The sequence below is a fragment of the Ictidomys tridecemlineatus genome, chromosome 11 (genome assembly GCF_052094955.1).
Source record: "Ictidomys tridecemlineatus isolate mIctTri1 chromosome 11, mIctTri1.hap1, whole genome shotgun sequence".
Taxonomy (NCBI): Eukaryota; Metazoa; Chordata; class Mammalia; order Rodentia; family Sciuridae; genus Ictidomys; species Ictidomys tridecemlineatus.
This window is the reverse complement of record NC_135487.1, coordinates 129210978-129231994: the sequence shown is the minus strand read 5'-3', so window position 1 is coordinate 129231994 and position 21017 is coordinate 129210978. Positions and strand designations below refer to the sequence as shown.

The following is a 21017-nucleotide window of genomic DNA, read 5'->3' as shown; positions in this document are numbered from 1 at the left end:
CAAATCTATGATTTAAAAATTAAACCAGGCAAACAACAGTGTTTCTGAAGGATGAGGCCTTCTCCAGGAGAGAGCAGGGAGGTCCTGCAGGAGAGATTCCGGAGGAAGGTGTCGCTACCATAGGAGATGACCGCTGCCTGTGAATTGCTGCCCCCGAAGACCTTCCAGTGGAGCAAGGAGTGGAGGGGGCCCACAGTGGTGTCCAGGAGCCCGACCTGTGTCGGCCTACGCTAAACTGTGTGCCTCAGCTTTTAACAAAGTGGCTTTAGCCAAAATGGTGACACATGCTGTCATCCCAGCCACCCAGGAAGCTGAGGCAGGAGGGTGGCAGATCTGAGGCAGCCTCAGCAATTTAGTGAGGCCTAAGCAGCTGAGTAAGACCCTGTCTCAAAACAGAATTTAAAAAGGGCTGGGGTGGTGGCTCCATAATAAAGTGTCCCTGGGTTCAATCTCTAGTCCTTCAAAAAATAAGAAAGTTTAAAAGTTAAAAAAAGAATTAAGTAGAGAAAAGCCTTTAAGAATAAGGATATAAAGAAAGAAAATAGTTTTCTAGAGCTATACAACACGTTTTGGTTTAAAGCCAAGAATAATAATAAAAAAAAGAATTAAAAACCTTTTTTAAAATGTTTTAAAGCAAAAAGGTCACAGTAAGCTCAAATTAATTTTTCATTGAAGAAAAAAATACATTTAAAAAAGAGGAAGAGAAAAGGAAGCCCAAGTGTTCCACTTGTAGCCCAAGCGTTCAGTGTAGCCGACAGTAGTGTACAGTAAAGTCCTCCACTCCACCTCACCCACACTCACCCAGGGCAACTTCCCATCCTGCAAGCACCACTCATAGAAATGCCCCGTGCAGATTCCCATTTTTTAATCTTTTGTATAATATTCTTACGTATCTTTGTACTGCCCCTTGGTTATGATTAACCGCAGTGTGCAGTACAGCACTAGGGTCTACAGGTTTGTGGCCTAGAAGCAACAGGCTAGACCACACAGCCTCGATGTGCAGTAGGCTATCGCATCCAGATTTGTGCCAACTCTGTGATGTTGGAACAGAGGAAGTCACCAATGGACCTGAGGATGCAGTTCTTTTAACTTATTCCCATTTCTAAGCCATGTATGACTAGATATGGTTTTATGCTTCAATAACATTTTCTGATTGTTTTGCTAATAAGTGTTCTATAGCATAACAGCTTCAGTCAAGAAATATATTTTCATAACCATAGAACCATAAAATAATTTTAATTAACACAATCACACTTTTCTTTGTATGTGTGTGTCACAATTTATTATAAGTATTAAGGTGTTTCCAACTTCTCATAAATATCATGATTAATAACCTTGGTATTCAGATTCTCACATTTTTGTGGCAATCTCCACAAAATAAAAGCTCTAAAGTTGGACTTGTTTGGTACAGATACATCTACATTTAATATTTTAATGTTTTACTTACCAATAAAAATTACCAGGATGAATAGACTTTGCCTTTCAGAAAAAACAATTCTAACCATATGACATTTTCTTCCACACTCTTGGTTGATAGATTTTTAGATCATTGCCATGATAATATGAACTCATGCATGTGATCGTAGAAAATAAAAATAAGTCCTTGTTTTTCTAACTTTCCACATATTTTGGGTCATATATAAATATAATATTTTGTATTATATTTCTCTCTTTTATACATTATTTTCATGCTTTATTCACATTAATTTGAAGAAAATATTTGTATATGAACTTTTTAAATCTTATCCCTTGAAATGTCATATAATTTCTAATGAGTCATTTCTCTTTCAAATTTATTTATATACTCCTATGTCCCATGTGAATATTTTATTTGGAAGTGGATAAAACTTAATCACCTTATTTTTTTCTATAATGGTTTTGGAAGTTCCCATGCCTAAGAAATAATCAACTATGTTTTCTTTATTACTTTAAGAGTAGTATTTAGTAAGGTATATTACCCAACCAAAAAAAAAATGGATTTGATAGATGAAAATAATTCACTAATGCTTTTGGCACTGGTTCTAGAGAATAAAGTAAAATATCCCTAAGTATAAAATTCAGGATGATTCTAAAATAATTTAAACACTTTCAAAAATTTGTCAGTTAGTAACCAGGTATACATAGTCAAACCCACCTGGAAAAGAAATGCTCACAGTTACCTCTATAATATTACCACGTGGGACCCACACATTGCTTTTGACTTGCCTCATCTTTTCATTCTAGATCTCAAGCACATTCACTCTCATTGTTGATAACAGAAGACCAAGAAAGCCAGTCGTTTTCTTAATAAAAGTTTTCTTACTGGGGCTGGGGATGTGGCTCAAGCGGTAGCACGCTCGCCTGGCATGCGCAGGGCGCTGGGTTCGATCCTCAGCACCACATGCAAATAAAATAAAGATGTTGTGTCCACCGAAAACTGGAAAATAAATATTAAAAAATTATCTCTCTCAAAAAAGAAAAAAAATCTTACTGAATTGAATTTTCAAGTGACTGACATCAGGCTGTCAAGACAAGCACACCAATCTTCATGAGGTTCCAAATCTAGAGCCGATTGATTGTGCCTCTGGAGGCAGGAGCCATAAAAGCTCGCAGTGAGCTCCACTCCTAAGACTGACTTATGAGGACCAAGGAATTGGTGTCCTGACCTCTCCCTGAGAAGAGTCATTGGCAGCGCGAGGCAGATCTCTGCAGGGTGTGTCGTCACCAGTGTGCTCCAGGTCTCCTGCTGACAGGTTGGGAAACTATTTGTAAACTCTAAAGAACTCTGCAAATGTGGGCTTCACACCTGACCAAAAAATTAACTATGGACTATCCCAGCATGCTTATAGAATATGATAAATAAAGAAGGGGACAGAGAAGGAGAAGAGAAACAGCAGCAGGTTTTAGTGTGCGTGAAACCGGAGATCAGTAAAGTGGAAGCCGGGGCCCAAGAGAGAAGGAAGAGGAGAGGGAAGGGGAAGAACTGGGAAGTGAAGTGGACCAAGCGGTGCCATGTGCACACAGGAACACGTCACAACGCCTTCCAATTCTACACACAGCTGTAGCGCACCGGTTAAAAATAAATAACTAGAAGAAAAGCCAGTAGAATAAGGAAAGGAAGGAGTAGAGGAAACAGGGTAAGGCTGGGGATTGAAATGGAGAAAATCAGGTGATATGCATTTAGAAATGTTATCGGATTGAACCCCTCTATGATATAACCTTAATGCAAATTTTTTTTAAATTAAAACTGAGATGAGCTTTAAGCAACCTATATCTTTTATCACTCCTTAAAAAGCTAGTGAAGTGGAAGTTATCAAAATCCCCGTTTTTCAATTATGGAAACTGAGGAACAGAACTTCCTAAGGATGTCTGTCCCCAAAACCTTCTTCTAAGTAACTTTTGCAAACTCAAACTGATCTTCAGAAAAGGTCTCCTTTGGAGGGTTGGTCCACACAACATCACCCTAATCCACACTCCAGACACACAAACAAGAAGGTGCACAATACGGGGTCAAACTGACTCCCAGTGGCAAGGTGGGAAGGCCCCTGTGAGAGAGCCTGCAGCCCTGGAGCTCAAGAATCAGCACTGGGGCGGGGGGGGGGGGGGGGGGGAGATGGGACGCCTGGACCCCACTCCAAGGAGGAGGCTGAGAAGCAGGCCCCACCGAGGACAGGCAGGGCAGGCTGTCAGGGAAGTCACCTCCGCCCTCCCTCTTCCAGCTCAGGCTCCAGGCCGCAGCCTCTGCCCTGAGCCCATGGATGGAGGCAGTGAGCGGCGCCCGTCATCACTGCCCCAGGGCCACGTGGGCGTCAGGAGGCGCCCTCCCATGCCCAGGCTCTGTCTCACAGGCTGAGGGCAGAGCCCAAGGCCAGGATAAAAGGGCCCCAGCCTGGAGCCTCTCATCCACTCACCTGAGGTGCCCACGGCCCTGTGCTGCCTGTGACCAGGTAAGAGGGAAGAGGAGCAGGACCTTCCCAGAGGGAGGCTCAGCCCAGAGCAGGAGGGAGGCTGGAGCTCCTCCAGGAGAGGGATGGCTCCGAGGACAGAGGAGAGAATGTCTGGAAACTCTCATGGAGGAGGAGGAGCTGGGGGCAGAGAGACGGGACGACTGGTGATGTGTGTCTGTGCTCCGTGCTCTAGACTCATCCTGTGTCCTTTGACTCTCGTATTCCAGAGAGGTCACATTAATTCTTCATTCACAAGAGCTGGTTTGGGTATCAGCCAAACCCCTTCCCCAAGCCTGGAAGGGATCACTGTTGTTTTCAAATACTGGGGGCCAGGGGAGGTGTGATTGGGGCTTGATGAGCTCAGACACCTGTGACCCCCACCCTCACCAGGTAACATTCAGTTGGTCAGGAGTGGTACCTGGGATCTATGTCGCATGCCCCAAAGCTGAACAGTGAGGAAGGGCTGAAGTTCATGATGCCAAGGAGATAGATGGAGGAGGCTGTGGGTTGCAGAGTGGGCATCACCAGACCTGGAGGCCACAATTAGCTTGGAGTCCCACTTCCTCCATTTATAAAGTGATTCGGGACCATGCTTTCCAAGAATGGCCCTCTCCAGTTCTGACTGTAGTGCAGTGTATATATTGTCAGCTGTAGGACAATGAAATATATATGTCATATGTATACACTCACATATATGATAATAACATGTGTCTGTTAACAGGGCTGTCTGGGAAATCCTTTCCTTTTTCCTAAACAGAGAGAATTGCATCTCTAAACTGCTCCTGGATAGGCTATTTTCAGATTCTGAGAGGTGCACAGTAGCAGGCGTGAGCCAGTTTTGTGGCTATCAATTTGCCTTCTCCACTTAAAGGATGTCCCTCTGGGCCAGTGTGTTGATTCAGCTGTTCTCCTTTTCTTGCTGTGTTGAAAGAAGAGAGTCCATTTCTATTCTCTGAAAGCATCCTGAGTTTCCAATGAGATGCTGTAGAAGCATTTGACAGACTACGCTAGGGGTCGTTCTCTGTGACATAACTTGAACAAGTTTGAAAAGTGTAAGGAGGAAAATGAGGGTAAAAAGACAAGACAGGAGAACTCTGTGTCCTGGTCTGACTGTGTCTGTCCCTCCCTCAGCTCCTGAACACCCGCCTGCCAGGATGTCCTGCCAGCAGAGCCAGCAGCAGTGCCAGCCCCCTCCCAAGTGACCCCCAAGTGCCCTCAAAAGTGCCAGGCCCCTAAGTGCCCCCCGAAGTGCCCCCCTAAGTGCCCTCCAGCCCCTTCCTGCTGCAGTGTCAGCTCCGGGGGCTGCTGCAGCTCTGGGGGTGGGGGCTGCTGCAGCTCTGGGGGTGGGGGCTGCTGCAGCTCTGGGGGTGGGGGCTGCTGTGGCTCCAGCTCTGGGGGCTGCTGCAGCTCTGGGGGTGGGGGCTGCTGCCTGAGCCACCACAGGCCCCGCAGGTCCCACCGCCACAGGCAGAGCTCTGGCTGCTGCAGCCAGCCCTCAGGGGGCTCGGGCTGCTGTGGAGGGGGCAGCAGCCAGCAGTCTGGAGGCTGCTGCTAAAAAGGGACCCTGAACCCAGTAGAGAAGATTGGGGCCAGCCACACGGACAAATGTTCCCTCCTCATCCTCCTCCTCCTGGGCATGCACTAACATATCCTGGCCTCGTAGATCCTTCTGTCCTGGATCCAGAAGCCTGAGTCTTCCCCCAGAAATTTAGGGGATGACCTCTGACACCAACTGTGCTCTCTCTTCTGGGACCCCCAAGTCTATGAGGCTCCACCTCCTTCCCCTGCTCATCCCTTACTGTCTACATCCTCAATAAAGCAAGACGCCTCCTCACCATCTTGTTCTGGACTGTTTGTGTGTCCAATGTTCCTTTCACTGGGAGTCATTGTCCTGCTACCTGAAGGTGATGGTGATCAGAGATATACAGTCACGGAGTTAAGGCTGAGGAGAAAGGAACGTGGTCCTCTGCCCCGGAATCTGCCACCATCTGCTTTGTCAGATAAATCCCGATGTCGCTTTGCTTTGTGCTGATCTGTCCCTCCTGCCATTTATGGTACTCCATCCCAAATTTCTAGCCCTGTTAGAAATTTCTTAGAAAATTATTTATGAACTTTCTGCAAATAAACCATAAACCTGAATGAATTTTAACAAGAAATATGAACATAACATGATAAATATGATAAAAATAAAAATCCATAAAAAATCAAGACCTTAAAATTAAGCCACCTCTTCCTTGTCTCTCCCAAGTTCCAAGAACAATATTCAGGTTAAATATTTTATCTTTATATTTTTGTAACAAAGTGCTGATTTTTCAGCAAAATTTTTTCATTTACATATTCCAAACAAGGTTTATCATTTTTAATTTTACTTTGCGTTTATTGTTTGTAAGCAATCTCTTCATGCAGTGGATTTCTTTCTTTTAATGCTTTGTTGGTACATTATGATTTTATATATATATATATATATATTAGTGGGATTTTTGTCACATGTTCACGCATGCACACAACAGAATTTGATGGATTTTATTCCCCCCTATGTCCCCTTTCACTCCTTCCTCCCTCCCCCGGTCCCCTTCCTCCTCTCTACCAATCTCCCTTCCAATTGCAAGAGATTCTCTCCCCACGTTTATACCCTTTTCCTCTCAAGCTTCCACATAGGAGAGAAAACATCTGACCCTTAACTTTCTGAACTTGACTTCTTTTGTTTAACATTTAATATCAAGTTCCAACCCTTTTTCTACAAATGACATGATTTCACTTTTCTTTATGGCCAAATATAGCTTAATTTCATATATATATTATTATAATATTATATGATTTTATATGTAACATACACTCACATACATATTACACATATATTTCTTTATCCATTCACGCACACGAAGGGTAGCCACATAATTTGGCTATTATGAATTGTGCTGCCGTGAACATGGATGTGCATGGATTACATGCCATAGAATGAACACCTTAACTCTTTGGGCCAAGTACCAAGGAGTGGTATACCTGGGTCTCATGGTTGTTCCATTTCCAGTCTTTTGAGAAACATACACACTGATTTCCATGTTGGTCATATCACTAATCTAGGTAAGGGCTGAGGAGGTCCCAGAATGAAAAAGGGGGACCTCAACCCAGACATGGAGCATTCTTGATTTACTCTATTTCACAGCATGATTGTTGCAGATTTTATGACAGTTTTTTTCCAAAAAAAATGGAGAGTGACCATTATGTGAACTATGTTTTTTATTGTGACAGTATTACTTTAAAATCATCTACTGCTAACCTGTCTTTGGTGTAAGATCAGGATGCACAGAATACTCGTGAATGTGCGGTTAACGTGGTGGCCATGATCGTGTGATGAAATACGGTGCACATAGAAGGGAAATTGGGGAGAAGTCAAAAGAGACACAAGTAGAGATTGATTCAGGAAACCAAGCAGCAGAGCGGGACATGCACCCACAGGGAGGAGGGGCACCGGCAGGGGGTAGGGTAAGACAGACACTGGGGGTCTCAGGCTTCTTCTTTGGAAGGAGACCTTGTTAATGGTGAACATGGGAAGCATGAGGGAGTGCATCAGCCCAGTGAGCTCACTGCCTTTGGCTGTGGAGCCCAGAGCTGGCCATAGTGATCTGGTTCTGGTCAGCATCCTCAGGGGGATGTCACCTGGTTTGTATGTAGAAGTTGGACTTTGCTTATATCATGTGTGAGGTTATTTCTAGTTTAAAATGCATTCTGGAACCAAACGGGATATTAATTAGACTTACTGTGAGATCTATTGGACCTTTTAATAATGTAGGCCTGGAGGAAAATGGGATAAAGGTAAGGGCATGAATGGAATGTATAAACTTAAAAATTTATATTTTTAAATGTATCGTTCTGGTTTTCTTCCTTGTCTCCTTCCTACCTATCCTTATTTCTTCCATCCTACCTCAGTTGTAATAGTTTGCAATCCTACCAACACTCTATAGGTGTGTACCTTTTAGCCCACGTCCTCTCTAACAGTTATTAGCACTTATACTCTTGAGGACTGCCATGCTAACTGGGGTGAGATGAAATCTCAGTGCAGTTTTGACTTGCATTTGCCTAATTGCTAAGGATGTTAAAAATGTTTTTGTATAATTGTTGCCCATTTGTAATCTTTTGAGAAGTATTTGTCCAGTTCATTTATCCATTTATTTATTGGGTTATTTGGGGCTTTTTTGGTAAGTTCTCTATTCTGGATATTAATCCTCGGTTGAAAGAGTAGCCGGTGAAGATTTTCTTCCATTGTGTAGGCTCTCTCTCTTTATGTTCTTAATTATTTATTTTGCTATGCAGAAGCTTTTTAAGTGGACACCAACCATTTATTAATTCTTGGTACTATTTCCTGAGCTTTAGAAATCCTATTGAGGAAGTCATAACCTGTGCCTCTATGTTGAGTTGTGGATGCTACATTTTCTATTAAAAGTTGCAAAGTTTCTGGTCTAATTCTCAGGTCTGTGACCCATTTTGAGCTGATTTTCATGTAGGATGAGAGACAGCAATTTGGTTTCATTCTTCTGCATATAGCTATGTGGTTTTCCCAGCACCATTTGTGAAAAAGGCTGTCTTTCTCTACAATGAAAACCACAAGACACTAAAGAAAGAAATTGAAGAAGACCTTAGAAGATGGAAAGATCTGTCCTGTTCTTGGATGGGCAGAATTAATAGTATTAATAGTATCAAAATGGCCATATTACCAAATGTGCTATCCAGGTTCAATGCAATTCCCATTAAAATTCCAATGATATTATTCATAGAAACAGAAAAAAACAGTCACAAAATTTATTTGGAGAAATAAGACACTGAGAATAGCCAAAGCAATTCCTAGCAAGAAAAGCGAAGCAGGAGGCATCAGAATATCAGACATTCATTATACTGTAGAGCTTAGTAACCAAACAGCATTGTATTGGCACCAAAACAGGCATGAAAACTGATGGAATAGAAGACACAAATAAACCCAAATAATACAGTTACCTCATCCTGGACAAAGGTACCATAAACATACAGAGGAGTAAAGACAGCCTCTTCAACAAATGGTGCTGGGAAAACTGGAAACCCATATGTAGTGGAATGAAATTTAACCCCTGTCTCTCACCCTACACAAAACTCAACTCAAAGTGGATCAAAGACCTAGGAATTCGACTAGAAACCGTGAACCTACTAGAAGAAAATGTAGGCCCGACACTCCAACAGGTTGGCTTAGGAACTGGTTTCCTCAACAAGACTCCGCAGCACCAGCCGTAAAATCAGTACTGAATGAACGCTACGGCATCAAACTGAAAAGCTTCTTCGTGGCAAAGGAAACAATCAAGACCATGAAGAGAGATAGAGTGGAAGAAATCTTTGCCACCTGCATCTCAGATAGGGCCCTAATTTCCAGAAATACACAAAGAACTAAAAAAACTTCACACACACACACACACACACACACACACACACACACACACACACACACACCAAAACAAAATAACTCAGCCAATAAACAGGCAAAGGAACTAAACAGACATTTTTCAGAAGAGGAAATATGAATGGGCAATAAATATATTTTAAAAAGTCCAACATCTCTAGAAATTCTGGGTCTATTCTTGCATATGAATTTTAGACAGTTTTTTCCTAGTTCTGTGAAGAATGCCATTGGTATTTCCATGGGAATTGCGCTGGATCTGTAGCTGTCCCTTTATTCATTCTGCCTATCCATGAACCTGGGACGTCTTACCCTGGGCTTGAGCCTTCTTCAACTTCTTTGTCAGTATTCTACCATTTTCAGTTTATAGGTCTTTCACTACCTTGGTTCGATTTAGTGTTAGGTTGTTAATATTTTTGAGGCTATTGTAAATGGAATTGTTTTCCTGGTTTTTTTTTTTTTTCAGAGAATTCATTATTGGAATGTAGGAGAAGTACTGATATCTGTAAATTAGGTTTGTATCCTGCTACTTTGTTGAATTTGTTTATTTTCTAGAAATACATAATAGTGGAGTTTTGGGATCCAGTGTAGGATCCTGTCATCTGTAAACAGTCATGATTTGACTTCTTCCTTTTCTTTTTTTCCCCCTTTATTTCCCTTTCTGTCTGGTTTCTCTGAACAAAATGTCACCTCGTATCTTGAATAGGAATGGTGACGGTGGACCTCCTCGTCTTGCTCCCGCCTTGAGAGAAAATGCTTTCTGTTTCCCCCATGTTTTGACCATGAGTGGGTGCTGAATTTTGTGAAAGATCTTGTCTGTTTCTGTTGAGATGGTTATGTGATTTTTCTTGTTGATTCTGTTTATGGGGTGAAATACATTTTTTTTGAGAGAGAGAGAGAGAGAGAGAATTTTATTAATATTTATTTTTTAATTTTCGGCGGACACAACATCTTTGTTTGTATGTGGTGCCGAGGATGGAACCCGGGCCGCACCCATGCCAGGCGAGTGCGCTACCGCTTGAGCCACATCCCCAGCCCAAAATACGTTTATTGGTTAGTGCATGTTGAACCGTCTTTCCATAGCTGGGATAAAATCAATTAGATCATAATGTACAACCTTCTTAGTGAATTGTTGAATGCAATCTGTGATAATATTTGATTAAGCATTTTATATCTAGGTTCATCGGGATATTGGCCTGTACTTTTCTTTCCTTGATGTAGCCTTGTCTGGTTTTGGTAACTGGGTGATATTGGCTTCATAGAACCAATTTGAGAGTTCACTCTTTTTAATTCCATGCAATAATCTGAGGAGGATTGAAATTAGTTCCACCCTCTGCAATTCCTTTTCTAGACTTGACAACTGTGTCTATTCTAAAAGGGAGAAATCTAGAGGAAGGACCCCTGAAGACGTGGTGTCCACAGTATTTGTGGTTTGTTCTCTACACTGCTGCTACAAGCCCAGATGTCCCTGAGTGGATCTGAGTGCCACCTGCCCTCAACCATTCCTACCTGGGGACTCACTATTGGTTTGGGGTTTTTGTATATATATATATATATATATATATAAATTTTTTTTGGTGGTGCTGGGGATTGAACCCAGGGCCTTGTGTATGTGAGGCAGTCGCTCTACCAACTGCACTACATCCCCAGTCCCTCCCGTATTCTTTGTGTTGAATTATGGCTGAAGTCTGATGGGGTCAGGTTGTGTGTGGAGCAAAGTGTGCTGTCTCTTAGTTGGCTCGGGGGAAAGCGCAGCAGCAGAGTATCCACCCCATGAAATCGTAATGTCATGCTATTTTCTCAACAGCTAACAGAAGAGGGGGGGATAAACAACATTGGTATCAAACAATATGCAGCATTAAAATAAATACCAGGTACCTACTACAATACCTACAACTCTGTTAACCACAAAAACAGGAATGACGGAGTCAGCAAACAGCAACAGCAAACTGGATCTAGCATTAAAGTGAACAGCAGGTGCCAACTACAGCATCCATTGTACTCACAACTGCAACAACATGAACGGTGGGTGCAGAGTTATCTAAACTACATAGTTCTAAAAAAAAAAGGGTAAAATAGAGTTCATTGTGAAAAAAGAAAGTTGGATAGGAAGGCAAAAGGAAGCTTAGGATATTCGACGTGTGAAGCTGAAGAGCTGGTGGGGGGGGGGCCTGCTCACCAGCGCAAGGCAGGATGCTAGGAAGTGCTGTGAGTTGGAGGCAATCCCTGTGCTCCCAGGGCTGGGCCGATGCAGGGTTCTAAGTGGAACTCTCGGGTGGCTCTGGTCAGGCTCTGATCAGAACTTTGAAATTTTGCCAGGTCGCACCTGCTCAGGAGAGATGTGATCCACACCCATTTAGGGCCGTGTAGATGCTGATCTCTGCTGGGTGAATTCAGACTTCTTTTCTGATCTACAGGTTTTCCCAGGCCCAGTTTGCCCACTGCGTTTGTCTTTCTTTCTGTCCCCCCCCCCTTCTGGGGTGACCCACCTCTGCTGCTGCACCCAGCTTGGCCCCAGAGGACTCTCTCTTGTCCTCTGTACAAAATCTCGGGATCCCCTTGAGTTTTCAACTCTCCAGTGTGGAATTTCAGTGAATTCCCTCAGCATCCCCCCCCACCCCTTGCTGAGAAGCACGTTCCTGCTGCTTTGACTTCAAGCCCCAGAGCCGCTGAGAAGTGCAGCCTTTCTGCACCCGTCGCCTCTGTTCCTCTTTGCACTGATGTTTAAATCCATGAGAAAAACACCCAGGTGTCTGGCCGACCACCGACCAGCAGGGGCACATCCCAGGAAGGGACTGGTGCTCACCTCTCAATTGCTATGACTAACATGGCCTCTAGATGTCCCTGTGCCTTTGATCTGCCACTCCACATTCAGCGTCCCAGGAGGAACCGTCCCCAACACCATCCTGTGCTCTACGCCTGCTCCTGGACCGCTCTAGGAAGTTAGAGGAGGCATCTGTTTGCCTGGGTTGTCATAATAAGAGGGAGTTCACCCACCACACACACTGGAAATCTTCTCCAAAGAATTCGGCTGACTCCCAACAGGTGTGGAACCGACGGCTGCCCCGCCCGAGTGGCTGACCCAGGAGTACTGTGATCTGTCAATTGGAATTGCCCAACAGAAGAACCCGACATTCCAAAAAAAGAAGTAATGTTTGGGATGAGACTGGACACACTCTAAGGTATGTCTTTCACCCACTTAGACTGGGTGCTCCCTACGTCAGAACAGAGTCCCATGAGAGTCAAGACTGTGTTTCCCCACAAGATCACAAAGATTTTCTTGTACAGTTTCTTTTTCTTCCTCCTCCTCCCCCTCCTCCCCTCCTCCTCCTCCTCTCCTCCTCCTCTCCTCCTCCTCTCCTCCTCCTCCTCCTTCTCTTCCTCTCCTCCTCCTCCTCCTCCTTCTCTTCCTCTCCTCCTCCTCCTCTCTCCTTTTTTGGTACTAGGCATTGAACTCAGGTATGTTCCGCTACTGAGCTACAGTTCCAGACCTCTTTATGTTTTGAGACAAGGTCTCACTAAGTTGCAGAGGCTGGCCTTAAACTCGTGATCCTCTTGCCTCAGCCTCCTGAGTTACTGGAATTACAGACCTGTGCCACTGTATCCAACTCTTGTGTGTTTTCTTCTTTTATTTCCCCCAGTTAGATTCTGGATCCATTTTTAGTTAATTTTTTAAATGTTGTGACGTGGGAATCATTTTCATTCTTTTGTTTGTGAATTTCTAGTTTCCTTATCATCATTTGTTGAAAGATAATTTTTTTTTTTTTAGTGAAAGAGTCAAAATGTTTACACCCTGTACTCATATTGTATATCTGTTGGTATGCTTACTAGCATCCTGCATTTTACTAAGATTTTACTCACTTTTCTCCATTTTTTCTTTCTGTTCTTTATAGTGTATGATCGATCTATGTTGTTGTATCTTGTTTTCTGACTCTCTCCTCTGTGGTTCAAATTAAGCTTCTTTAGTAAATTTTTCATTATAGTTATGGTCCTTTTTAACTCCAGAATTTCCATTTAATTTTTTAAAAAGGAACTCCAAAAATTTCTACGTGTTTATTGACAGCCTTTATTTCATATAACTTGACCATGCCTTCCTTTACAAATTAAACACAACTTTTATAATTCTTTAAATATAGCTATCATGGCTGCTTTCAAATCTTTGTTTATTAAGTCCAACCTTTGGAGTCTCTCACAGAAAATTTCTGTTGACTGCTTCTTCTTATGCAATAGTCATGCTTTTCTGTTTATTTGCACACATAATAAGCTTTTTGTTTAAAAATTGTCCCTTTTAATACTACACGGTAGTATCACTATATAGTGATCCCTCCTGGTCCTCAGGGTTGTTGGTTTTTCCAATTGTTTGGTGATTTGGATGGGCACCAGTTTTAGCTATTTTTCTCCAAATCTCAGAAGATTTCCCTTTCTTGTTTTGGATGGTGAGAGAACAAGAGACTGATCCCTTTGGTGAAGTAAAGATTATACTGTGCCCATCTTTTTCTTGTGACAATTTCTTCCGTTGAAATAGAAACGAAACCATTTAGAAACTCAGTGATATATGATAACAAGCCAATGATAATATGATGACAGTTCTCATGGTGTGATAGCTTAGAAAAAGTCAGATTAAGCCAGATGGTTTGTGTCCAGTTCTATCTGAAGGAAAAGCTAGGGCCAAACGATCTCTTAGCTCTTCTTCCTACGAAAATGTGAGTTTTTAAATAAGAAGTACTTGTAGGAGTCGTGGTATAGATTTCCTGAGCATTCCTCACAAACTGAATTCATGGATGCAGTCTATGTAAAAATATCACAGTGTTTAGGAAATACAGTTGAGGGGTCCACAAATGTGATATGGACCATCTCAACCTCATTGTAAGTGTCTGGTTTTTTTTTTTTCTTGGCCTCAGTCCATGTTTTACTGAATTAATAAATTCAGGACAAAGGATTGGAAGGTATGCTGTAAAGTGTGCATTTTTATTTTGCAAATGTTTGTCATGAGATTTTTAAAAACCTGATGGCTAATACATACAATGAATGATCACATACACTGAAAGGGGACGTACGATTGGAGTCCTAGCCCATGCTCAAAGTGCTTACAACTCATATTAAAAAAGCAATTGTTCGGGATAATAAATTGCAGATATAGCAAACAATAAATGCTCAGGAAGATTTTTTTCTTGGCCAGGCATTGCCAACAAACCAATTACAGAGGATGGGGGATTGGAATTGGCCCCCGGAAGACAGATTACTCAGAAGAGGAACTGGCACACACACAGACAGTAAAACACAGAAGGAGAGAGAGGAGAAAGGAAGGAACGGGGTGGGGGATGTAGGATACCGGCTTTGACCCAAACTGGATTCCTTTCCCTCTCAGAATCAAGGGACCAATGACAAAACCAGCATCGGATTCCACCGTGAAGCAGAGACTACTCTTTGACCAAAGAATCAGGAGAATCCAGGAGAAATAACTCTCAGATACGCTTCTCCCTGAACGAAGTGAGGGTCCCTTTTCAGAGTTGGGGAGAAAGGTGGCTTTTAGTTAAGAAGGAGGAGGACGACCAGAGACGTCCTGGGGAGGGGGCTGGGGCTGTCCTGCAGAGGAGGGGCTGCTCTCTGTGATCCTGCTGTGGCCCTGCTTCAGGGGGAACTCCGTTGGGGCCAGGTAACGAGAGGGCAGTGGCCGGGGGTGGATGGCAGGTCCCCACGGCCTCCTTCAGGGTGGAGTCCGGTGTCCTCCCTCGGCTTCTCGATAGCCACTGCGGTCCTGGGGGTCTGCATGGAGGGGGCTGGTCTGGATCAGAACACAGACTGTGGAAAGGACTTTTCTCCAGGTCTGAGGGGATGTCTGCCTGGTGACAGGAGGAGGGAAGAGGGGGAGGGAGGGAGGGAGGGAGGGAGAAAAGGAGACAAAGGCCGAGCGGGATGGAAGGGAGGGTGAGGAACATGGAGAGAGACAGACATCAAGGAAGACAGTGCCGGTTCCCCACAGGAGTCCACCCCACTCAGCGGGTCCACCCCACACAGGAGTCCACCCCGCACAGAGAGTCCACCCCACACAGGAGTCCACCCACACAGGAGTCCACCCACATAGGAGTCCACCCCACTAAGCGGGTCCACCCCACACAGAGAGTCCACCCCACACAGGAGTCCACCCACACAGGAGTCCACCCACACAGGAGTCCACCCACACAGTGAGTCCACCCCACACAGGAGTCCACCCCACACAGAGAGTCCACCCCACACAGAGAGTCCACCCCACACAGGAGTCCACCCACACAGGAGTCCACCCCACACAGAGAGTCCACCCCACACAGGAGTCCACCCCGCACAGAGAGTCCACCCCACACAGGAGTCCACCCCACTCAGGAGTCCACCCCGCACAGAGAGTCCACCCCGCACAGGAGTCCACCTACACAGAAGTCCACCCACACAGGAGTCCACCCACACAGGAGTCCACCCCACACAGGAGTCCACCCCGCACAGGAGTCCACCCCGCACAGAGAGTCCACCCCGCACAGAGAGTCCACCCCACACAGAAGTCCACCCACACAGGAGTCCACCCACACAGGAGTCCACCCCGCACAGAGAGTCCACCCCACACAGGAGTCCACCCACACAGAAGTCCACCCACACAGGAGTCCACCCACACAGGAGTCCACCCCACTCAGGAGTCCACCCCACACAGGAGTCCGCTCACACAGGAGTCCACCCCACTAAGCAGGTCCACCCCACACAGGAGTCCACCCACACAGGAGTCCACCCCACAGGAGTCCAGCCCTTCATCAGAGGAGACTCAGAGACAGGTGGGCTTCAGGATACAGAGTCTTAAATGCTGACCAAAGGGTTTTAGGTGTATCCTGAAGACACTGGAATGTTCTGGAAGATCATGTATCGGCCAGGGCAATTATTCGTGGAAAAATTAAACAAGATAAAAGACAGTTTTTAAAAAGTATTTCGGGAGTCATTTCAGGATGATTCAAAGATTTGGAGTCCCAGAAAACAAGGGACCAAAGTCCAGACGGTGAGGAAGCTGAGCAGCTCCCTTTGAGGATGGGACCCGAAGGTGTCTGGTGCTCTGAGACACAGGGTCACAGATGGTGACGAGGGATGAGCAGGGATAGCGTCCTGTCTCCAGGGTGAGGTCTCACAGTAGTGGGAGCTGAGACTCTGTGGTCACTCTCTGACTGGATCCGTTTGAGCTAGAGTTCACCGGCCTCCCTGTGGGCCCATCGGCCAGTTCCTGCCGTGTCTTACTACGAATGTGTCTTTTTTTTCTCTCCAGGTGAAAACTCTGAGTGTAACATGGGGTTATTTTCCCCCTTATACCCATTCCCTAGCAGGTGCTTAACAGATACCAAATGACAGAATCCTACAGTCTGAACCAGGAAGAGGGGCGGGGAGAAGTGAAGGAGAACTTTACATTTCTGGTGCCGCAGTCTGGCTGGGCACAATTCAGGAGCCACTTGTCAAAAGAAACTAACTTTATTTTTAGAACTACAAACGCCAAACAAAACAGCTCCTCAGGAAAAAACCCTCAGAGCCCAACTGCCACCACCGGCTTCCACAAGCCTCTCACCCCCACACCAGCCTCTCAACCTCCCACAATCCTCCTGCTCCTGAGGCCGATTGGCTGGGTTGTGTGGGCGGAGCCAAAGAAGTCCCCCAATGAGCAGCTCCGTGGAGGAGCCAATCAGCTAGATGTTGCTGGGGCCGCTGTGAGCCAATCATCAGCTGGTAGTCTGAAGGGCAGGGAAACAGCCCAATGAACATCACCGCAGAGGAGCCAATCAGCTAGATGTTGCTGGGGCCGCTGTGAGCCAATCATCAGCTGGCAGTCTGAAGGTCAGGGAAACAGCCCAATGAACATCACCGCAGAGGAGCCAATCAGCTAGATGTTGCTGGGGCCACTGTGAGCCAATCATCAGCCGGCAGCTGAAAGTTTGCTGGCAGCTGGATCATCAGCCGGCAGCTGGAAGTTTGCTGGCAGCTAGAAGTTTGCTGGGGCCCCTTTGGCTGTGGCTCTCAACATTCTGGGATCCTGGCTGATAAGTGGGTGGACTTAGAAGTCCATCTGGAAGACAGTGCCTCTTGGGAAACTCGAGAAGACTTCTTCTGAAGCCAGTTCCCAGCAGCACTGTATAAGTGATAGAATTCACGGTAGGCGGCACCTAGCGATTTCTGCAGGCAATTTATTGTGAGCAGTGGTCTGGAGCCGATGTAAAGGAGGCAGGGTGCTTAGTTCACCCAGGGCTGAACCCCAGAGAGAACCCTCGTCCCCTAGGTGGGAGCCATACAGGTCAAACTCAAGGAAGTGCTCTTGAGACAGGGGAGGTCTCTGGAGCTGGGGTTTACGTGACGCGGGTCTTGGGTGGGGAAAAGTAACAACTAGTACATGGCGGTCAAAGTCACACTGCCTCCTACAATGCTGACCGCCTGCTGGGGAGCACTTTGGAGGAGCAATCGGAGTTGTTTTTGATACCTGTGGAGGTGGAGACAAGGAAAAGGAGAAGGAAAAAGGAATAAGGAGGAAGGGAAGGAAGGAAGAGGGGTGTGACCTCTGAGGCCCCCCAGATCAGGTGCTCTCTCTCTCTCTGGGGTCCTGTTGGAATGGGGTGACACAGGCTTTACAGCATTCTCCCACCGTCTGTTTTGCTCATGGGGAGTTTCTCTCCCTCCATCCAAACTACACACCAAAGCTGTTCCAGAAGGAGGTGAGCCCCGCCCGTTGTCCGGTCCTGCTGGATTTGGGGGTCCAACCGCAGCTCCTTGTCCAGCCTGGTCCTGTTTCCCACCCTGGTCAGTTCTCATCCGCATCGCCCCTGACCCCTGCTTACCTCTGTCTCGTATCTGATTTGAAGGCCTCGGAGGCCTCCCACAACAAGAACGTCCCTGATAACGGCTCGTCCTTTCTCCCTTGGCCAGTCGTTTCCTAGATGCAGTGCTGTCCCAGGCATTAGGACTCCCTGCCAGGCAGAGAGCTCATCAGAATCTCCTTGCTGAGCTGTGCACATCGGCTGTGGTTCGGAGGTGGAGAGCATGCTCACATAAAGCACAACTAGCACGAGATTTTCCTGAAACATGAAAGAAAGTTTTTCACTCTGCGAAGGGCTTCTCCACAGGGTCCCTTGAGAGTCACACCAGCAGCTCCCACTTTGCATGTAAGAGACAGTGGTTGTTGTAGATGGTTTACTCTCCACTCTCAGCCTGCTGTGTAGGGTGAGGTCCACCCACCTGTGTCCCTGTGAAGATGTCATGGAAGGGTGTTCACAAATGCCTTAGGTGAGAACGGTGCACAGGACAGGTGAAGATCTGATCTGCAAAACAAAAATGACCTGGGCTTTATTTTCCTTTTTTTTTTTTTTTCTTTTTCTATTTTTAAGTTCTGAAACACGAAGCCTATTCTAATGGCATGTAGACAGTTTCCTTCAACAAGAATTAATGAGCATATTCTTGGTGTCAGGGACAACCTCAGCATGTAGGAATGCAGAAGTGATAAAGACAAGGTCTCTGTCATCGAGAAGCAGTTTAATGTAGGAGATAAGATATGTATCTAGGTCACCAGGACCAAGAGCAACTGCAGAGGCTGGGAGGGAGGTCTAGGGAGCTGGAGGGTGTGGAACTTTGACTTGGCTAGGGAACCAGTCTAGTCCCATGGGGGCCCTGAGTGCTGAGTCATGGTCAGTGGGACAAATAAAATGGCCTTCTTTAGGCTCTGGGTGATATTGAACTTGATCTTCCTTCTCTGGGCCCAAACTGAACTCAGCAGGATTTGGACCCTACCCAACACCCCATCACCACCAGGGATGTCGCAAGACTTGGCCTGGGTACTCACTTCCACCCGGACCAATCCGAATGCTCCGGCCACCTGGTCGCTCACTCACATGAAAATCCCTTTGAACCACATCCCAGCTGTGTGTAGCTGAGGAATCCAGCCTGGGAATTGCGAAACATCCGGATACATCATCCTGCATTGCATATCTGACCTCCAATAACAGGGAGCCTGGAGGTTCAACCGGAGGATATATAGAATAGCATCTTCTCTGCCCACCCACAAGGCCTCCAGACTTCTGGGATGGCTGGTCCACCTGTCCTCCTCTAGGCTAAGGTGATCTCTGGGTGGAGAGACACTTGTCTGCCGTCACTCGGGTGCTGCTAAGGCATCTTGACCTCTCCTATTCTCTTCCCAGGGAGTTGATGAGCAGGTAGAAGTTTGGGGGAGAAGAAGGGAAGTGTAAGTCCCTACCAAAGACTCTAAATGATCTAACCTGGGAGAAAAATCAGAGAGGCCAGTGAACTGGAGAACCAGGGGACATGTAAGCTCAGGGTCTCGGGGCAGGACCAGCCTAGGTGGAGAAAGAGCCGACACTCCCTTCTCCTGTACACCTGACCATGGTGCAGTGGTGGGCCTGGGCCTGGGAAAGGCAGACTGTCAGCTCGACTCGGTGGCTCACTTATTATTTTTTTTCTTTATTAAAAGAAAGAATAAGTTATCGGCTTGGTTGTGGGTGAGGGAGTCCCCTAGGAATTTCCATTAGGATTTACTGCTCAGATGTTGAGCCCTTCTCAGTTCACCCCACCCCGGCCCTCCTGGGGTGGACTTCCAGGGGTTGTTAGTGCGTGCTGCTCCGTTGTGGGCCAGCTGACGGGTTCCCTGCCCTAACCCTGACTCTTTCTCTTCCAGATTCCACACCAGCTGAGCCATGTCACAGGAGAAGCAGCAGTCTTCGCAGCCTCCCAGTGCTCCTCAGGGTTCCCCTGCCCCAGGCCCAAGCCCCTGGCGACACCTCTCCTCTGCTCCTGGTGGGATTCCCAGTTCAGGAGTCTGTCCTTCCCAGTCCCGAAGGCCTGGAGCTCAGAGCCCGGCCCGCGTCAGGAGGGCTCGCCGCCAGCCTCGCTGCCTCAGCGGCGGCACTACCTACCCCTGCAAAGAGGAGGAGTGCTGAGGAGATCCAGCCAAGGAGGTGGCACAGGTCAGCTGCTCCTCCTGGGCCTGGGGTTCTGACTCCACTTAGAAACCCAGCCTCCGGCTCTTACTTGGGTGCGGGACTCCCAGCCCCCTGCACCCGAGAGGGTTCCCTCCTGCTGCTCTCCCACCCGTCCCTTAGCCCCGCAGCCCCCCGCAGCAGTGATGCTGTCTGCCTGGAGCACGGCTGGCACTTCTGTGGTCCTTGCTCAGAGGCACTGAGCCCCCTCAGTGGAGGTGCTGCCTCTCCTTGCCCCCAGGACAGCTGAGGTCCTAAAGAGACGGCTTTCAGAGGTTCGGGCCCTTGTTCTCAGCAGCCTCTCATGTCAACCAAGGTCGCTGCAGGGTTCTAGCACTGCAGCCCCACACCGAGCCCCTCCTGTGCTCCAGCCACCGTGCTTACAGAGAAGCTTGCCACCCCGTAGAAGCAGCAGTGGACCCTCCAGACTGAAACAAGAGGATCAATAAATACAATTTTAAGCGGATTAACTTGTTGTTGTCATTCCTCATTGTGCATCTAAAAGAACGTAAAGCAGGAAAAAACACAAAAGGTCAAGGGCAGCAGCGAGAGATTCTCTGATAGGGTGGGAAGTGGACTTTCAGGGGATGTGGTGCGAGGAGGAAGCACCTTCCAGGTGGAAGATGAGCCAAACGGACACGTGGCAATAGAGTGAATCTCAGTTTGGCTGGAGTGAGATGATGACGATTCCTC

General features: G+C 46.4%; 2 protein-coding genes across 2 annotated transcripts in view; one reads left to right on the top strand and one right to left on the bottom strand.

The window, feature by feature from the left end:
• Positions 1-18768, bottom strand: part of Smcp (sperm mitochondria associated cysteine rich protein) — a 40494-nt gene extending 21726 nt beyond the window's left edge. Inside the window, exons 1-2 of the mRNA XM_078027538.1 lie at positions 18574-18768; positions 18177-18413 (exon numbers count right to left, since the gene is read on the bottom strand). The gene's annotated coding sequence lies outside the window, so the exon portion shown is untranslated. The remainder of the gene's footprint in view (positions 1-18176; positions 18414-18573) is intronic.
• Lce6a (late cornified envelope 6A) lies at positions 16991-20471 on the top strand. Its single transcript, XM_078027869.1, is given in 3 exon segments — positions 16991-17499; positions 20024-20312; positions 20448-20471. Coding segments are annotated over 2 exon segments (294 nt in total). The 5' UTR covers positions 16991-17499; positions 20024-20042.
• The last annotated feature ends 546 nt before the right edge of the window (positions 20472-21017 follow it).